Source organism: Hibiscus syriacus, unplaced genomic scaffold (assembly GCF_006381635.1).
Source record: "Hibiscus syriacus cultivar Baekdansim isolate YM2019G1 unplaced genomic scaffold, ASM638163v2 tig00000916_pilon, whole genome shotgun sequence".
NCBI classification, from domain to species: domain Eukaryota; kingdom Viridiplantae; phylum Streptophyta; class Magnoliopsida; order Malvales; family Malvaceae; genus Hibiscus; species Hibiscus syriacus.
In genome coordinates, this window is record NW_024061833.1 from 752198 (window position 1) to 756371 (window position 4174).

Sequence of the window (4174 nt, forward strand, 5' to 3'; positions counted from 1 at the left end):
TCAAACTTATGAATGAGTAACAATTACGACAATATACGTTCAATCATATTATAAAATTGAACTCATTAAATAGTTTCAATAATAAAATATAAAAATTATTTTCTTTAAAAATTATGAATCCTATTAATTACACACGTACGCAGAATATGCATATTGTTAATAACAAATTTTTTATTTTCAAAATATATTATTTTATATTTATCTTAGACTATTTCATAGTTAATTATCTTTAACTATTCTCTTTAAAGTTCACAAAATTATTCTTCAAAAAAAAGTAAATTTATACATATTAAAATTAATACGGAGATAAGAGATTATTTAGCAAACTTATTAAACTCAAACAAAAGAACCTAAGAAAGCTTCCTAAAGGATAGATCATTCGCACCGAAAGAAGCGTTTCAAAATGAAAATTACAATAATGCCCCTATTAGATTAGTATTCCTAAAAAGCCGACACATGAAACATTAAAAAAGGTCCAAAAAAACAATTGACACCAAACTTCTCCGAAACAGAGGCTGTGTTCTGCAAGAATCAAAGCCGACCGCCAATAAAAGTCGTGTTCCTCTGCTGTCACACAATGGTAAAACATAGCAAAACCCAATTCCACTTTCCAAGAAAACCCTTCTTCTTCTTCTTCTGCTTCTTCTTCAAACTGTATAAATAAATCAACAGCCGCTTCGCTTTGTTCAAAACAACCCAACCCAGAACAAAGAGCTTTCTTTTACGAAATCGTAAGATTTTTTTTAATGGCGGGTATTGGTAAAGCGGTTCCGGAATTCCAGGACTTGTTGCCGGTGATGGCGGAGAAGCTTGGCGGAGAAGGGCTGATGAGGGAGCTGTGTAACGGGTTCCAACTGTTGATGGACAAGGAGAAAGGGGTGATCACGGTGGAGAGCTTGAAGAGTAACGCGGCGGTACTGGGGTTGCAAGATTTGAGACACGACGAGCTCGTCAGCATGGTGGAAGAAGGCGACACCGACGGCGACGGAGCCCTCAGTGAGATGGAGTTTTGCGTGTTGATGTTCAGATTAAGCCCTGAATTGATGGAAGAGTCCCAGTTATTGTTGGAGGAGTTTCTTCAAGAAGAGCTCAAATCTGATACATTCTATTAGGATTTTCTTTTTTCTTTTCTAATTTATTATCAATAATAATTCATTATACTGTTATATATATTGTTCTTCACCGTATCTTATTTTTTAATTTTTTTTATTAATCTGAGTAAGTAAAATATAATATCGATAGTTTTAATAATTCGAAATATTGACCACTCAAACTCTTAATATTTATAATGCTCGAAATTAAAATATCAAAAAATAATAATATTTTTTCATTACTGAGATAGCTTAATTTGTGCTCATCGTATCATATTTAAAATTTATTCTTTCATTTATTATTTTTAATCGGAAAATAATTACTTAATTTTTTCGGAACTCATAATTTTAAAATTTAATAATATAATTAAATCTTAATTAATAAGAAGACTTAAATCCCAATAAAATAAAGAATAAATCATTTGGAATAACACTGTTTAGTAGCCATTCTTTTTGCAATTTTAATTTAATGGTTTTCTTATCAATAATTGTGCGTCCTGGAGTAGGGGTGATGAATTTGTAGAATTGGAATTGTTTTAGTTTATTTTAGAAAGACTATGTCTCTTCAATTAAAATAGTAATAATTTATAAATATTTTTAATAAAAGGTTTCTTAACAAATTTTAAATTTGTCAAAAATTTAATATTCAACGCTCACTTTAAATCAGTTTGATCGTAGAATTAAAGTCAATTTTTTAATATTCAACACTCACTTTAATATTTTAAATTTAAAATTATATAATTTAATTCATATTAAAATATTTAGGGTCTAAATTGCATATTAAAGCCGAAGTGAAGGGCAAGTTGCATCCAAAAACTTCAAGAGCCGAATTACAAAAAAAGAGTCTGAGACCAAATTAAAGATCAAAGCTAAATTCAGGGACTAAAAGATACAATAACCCCAAAGATTCGACGAATAGGCATCCCGTTACATTGCCGTCGCTAGTGGGGACATGCCAGGTTCTGTACAACTTAATCCTTATTTAATATTTGGGCACGGTCTGTCGAGTTTGAGGCAGTCTTCGTTAAAATAATATGATCTGGTTGATCTGATCTGCTAGGTCACCTTTTATTTTGATATATTAATTTCAGCAGCCATTGTTCTCTCTATTTTAGAATATATGCTGTAAATCAAATCACCTACTTGAGGCAGTCCACGATATATATATATATTATAAAAGGTTGAAAGGGATTATCTATAATCGAATTCGTGACAATTTACAATACTCTAAATGCTTATGTTTTACAACGAAATAAAACGGTATATAAACAGGGACGAATAGGTGATTTTATGATGTCATGAGACTACTTGACAGGACCATCTTTCTCAGAAGTCAAAACGTCAGGCAAAAACATGCATGCACTACTTGTACTCATGCAGCTCGGACTGACCATCAAAACTTGGATCCCACCACTAGTGAATGCCATGAGCTCGTTTGAAATCCGGAGACTTGCTTAAATTTATAGTGAGATTGGCAGACAGAATCAGATGCAGAGGTTCTGAATCGCTTTTCAGTAAGGAATTCAGTGTTGCAATCCTCTCGATTTTTCCGGCCTGAATCTCCTCCATCTTCTTCCTGTGTTCGAAATAACCGATATAGCCGGAGCATATGGGATCTGCAGGGTTCACAAACAGGTATGGTACCCATTTAGAGAGTAACGTAAATGGACCATCTGGTCGAAGACTCCGATGGTGACCCTTTGCAGCTGCGAGTCCAGCTTTAACTAAGCTGGTCGTAATGCGAATCCCATCCTTCAGCTTTCCTTCCTTGATTATTTGTATCGAGGCAGAGAATGGTGGATTGAAGAGGTAAGCTTCAACACTGTAGCCCATCTTAGTCACATTCTTCCCAACAAGCAATGAAATAGCTGATCCAAGCGAATGGCCAGCTAACCAAACACGTGAAGTACCTGCAACATCGATTATACTATGCACAGCCTGCATTGCGAGCTGATAACGAGAGCTTTCATGAAGCCTGTTTCGGACACACCGGATATCCAACTTGAGATCACGAGACATAGTGTCTGACTTATTGATGGTACCCCGAAATGCAATAACATAATCCGGAGCATTTTGGGCTGAATAGTTGCACTTGGATGTAAAAGGCTTGAGTTCGTAAATGGCACCAAAAATGGAGTTATCAACATCATCTACAAGAGGACGGATCAATCGGAAATCGAAGGAATCCCACCAAGGTGGTGCAAGAGCTTGGGAATCTTGGCGATTCTGCTGACGATCATGCTCTAGAATGTACACTCCCTGGACCAAGCTTGCAGCAACAGATCTTCGGTGATTAAAGTTATTCCTACCAAAAGTAACACAAAAGGACATCTCAGATATACCATAAAATGCCATGAATTCGATAATGAATCTATCCAAGAAAACCTTCTCCAAATGGTATAATGTTTATTCATGGCTACAAGCAGTTTACCAGTCAACAGCAGTGAGATGTGTAGGTCCCGAGAGGAAGAAAACTTGTCTTTCAGATGCTGGTTTCTCTTGCCTTTTCACTTTATTCTCTTCCATAAATCCTCAAACAAGGGTCATGAATTGGTCTACATTAAAGTAAAAGAATATTCCCATGGTTAATTCAGTAACGAAGACGATTAAAGTATCATGAAAAAAAACTTCCTAATTCTTCTTCTTCTCCAAATTCTTTTCTTTTCCCCAAAAAAACGAAATACCCAATCTTGGATCGTGATTTCCTTTGGTAAGATTATGAAAACCCAATCTTTATTTCCTTTTTTCTGGGAAAAATCAAATGGAATCCAAGAAAGAACAAGAACATAGAAAAGACCCACAATTGGAAAATGGGAATCGTTGACCTTCCAAGACTGATGATTCATGTTCAATTGCATTAAAGCACTAAAGTACACAGAGAGAGAATGAATTTAAGAAATTGAACGGAAATCAATTTACCTCAATGCAAATCAGGGAAGAAATCCAAATTCACCCATTTCTCCTGAGAAATAGAGAGAGCTGACACGCGCTTCTTCGAAGGTTCCAATGTACAAATTGCCAAACTTCCCTTTTCATTTCCGATTTATTATTGTAATAAAGGCAGAATCTATCTAAGAGCTGCA

General features: G+C 34.9%; 2 protein-coding genes across 2 annotated transcripts; one reads left to right on the top strand and one right to left on the bottom strand.

The window, feature by feature from the left end:
• Positions 1 to 687: 687 nt before the first annotated feature.
• Positions 688 to 1147, top strand: LOC120117483 (calcium-binding protein PBP1-like). The gene has a single exon (XM_039137758.1). The coding sequence runs from the start codon at positions 747 to 749 to the stop codon at positions 1110 to 1112; it is 366 nt and encodes a 121-aa protein (XP_038993689.1). The 5' UTR covers positions 688 to 746; the 3' UTR covers positions 1113 to 1147.
• Positions 1148 to 2478: 1331 nt separating this feature from the next.
• LOC120117471 (GDSL esterase/lipase At4g10955-like) lies at positions 2479 to 3728 on the bottom strand. Its single transcript, XM_039137753.1, has 2 exons — positions 3523 to 3728; positions 2479 to 3396 (listed from the first exon to the last, which is right to left on the bottom strand). The coding sequence occupies exons 1-2, from the start codon at positions 3615 to 3617 to the stop codon at positions 2505 to 2507; spliced, it is 987 nt and encodes a 328-aa protein (XP_038993684.1). The 5' UTR covers positions 3618 to 3728; the 3' UTR covers positions 2479 to 2504.
• Between the last annotated feature and the right edge of the window lie 446 nt (positions 3729 to 4174).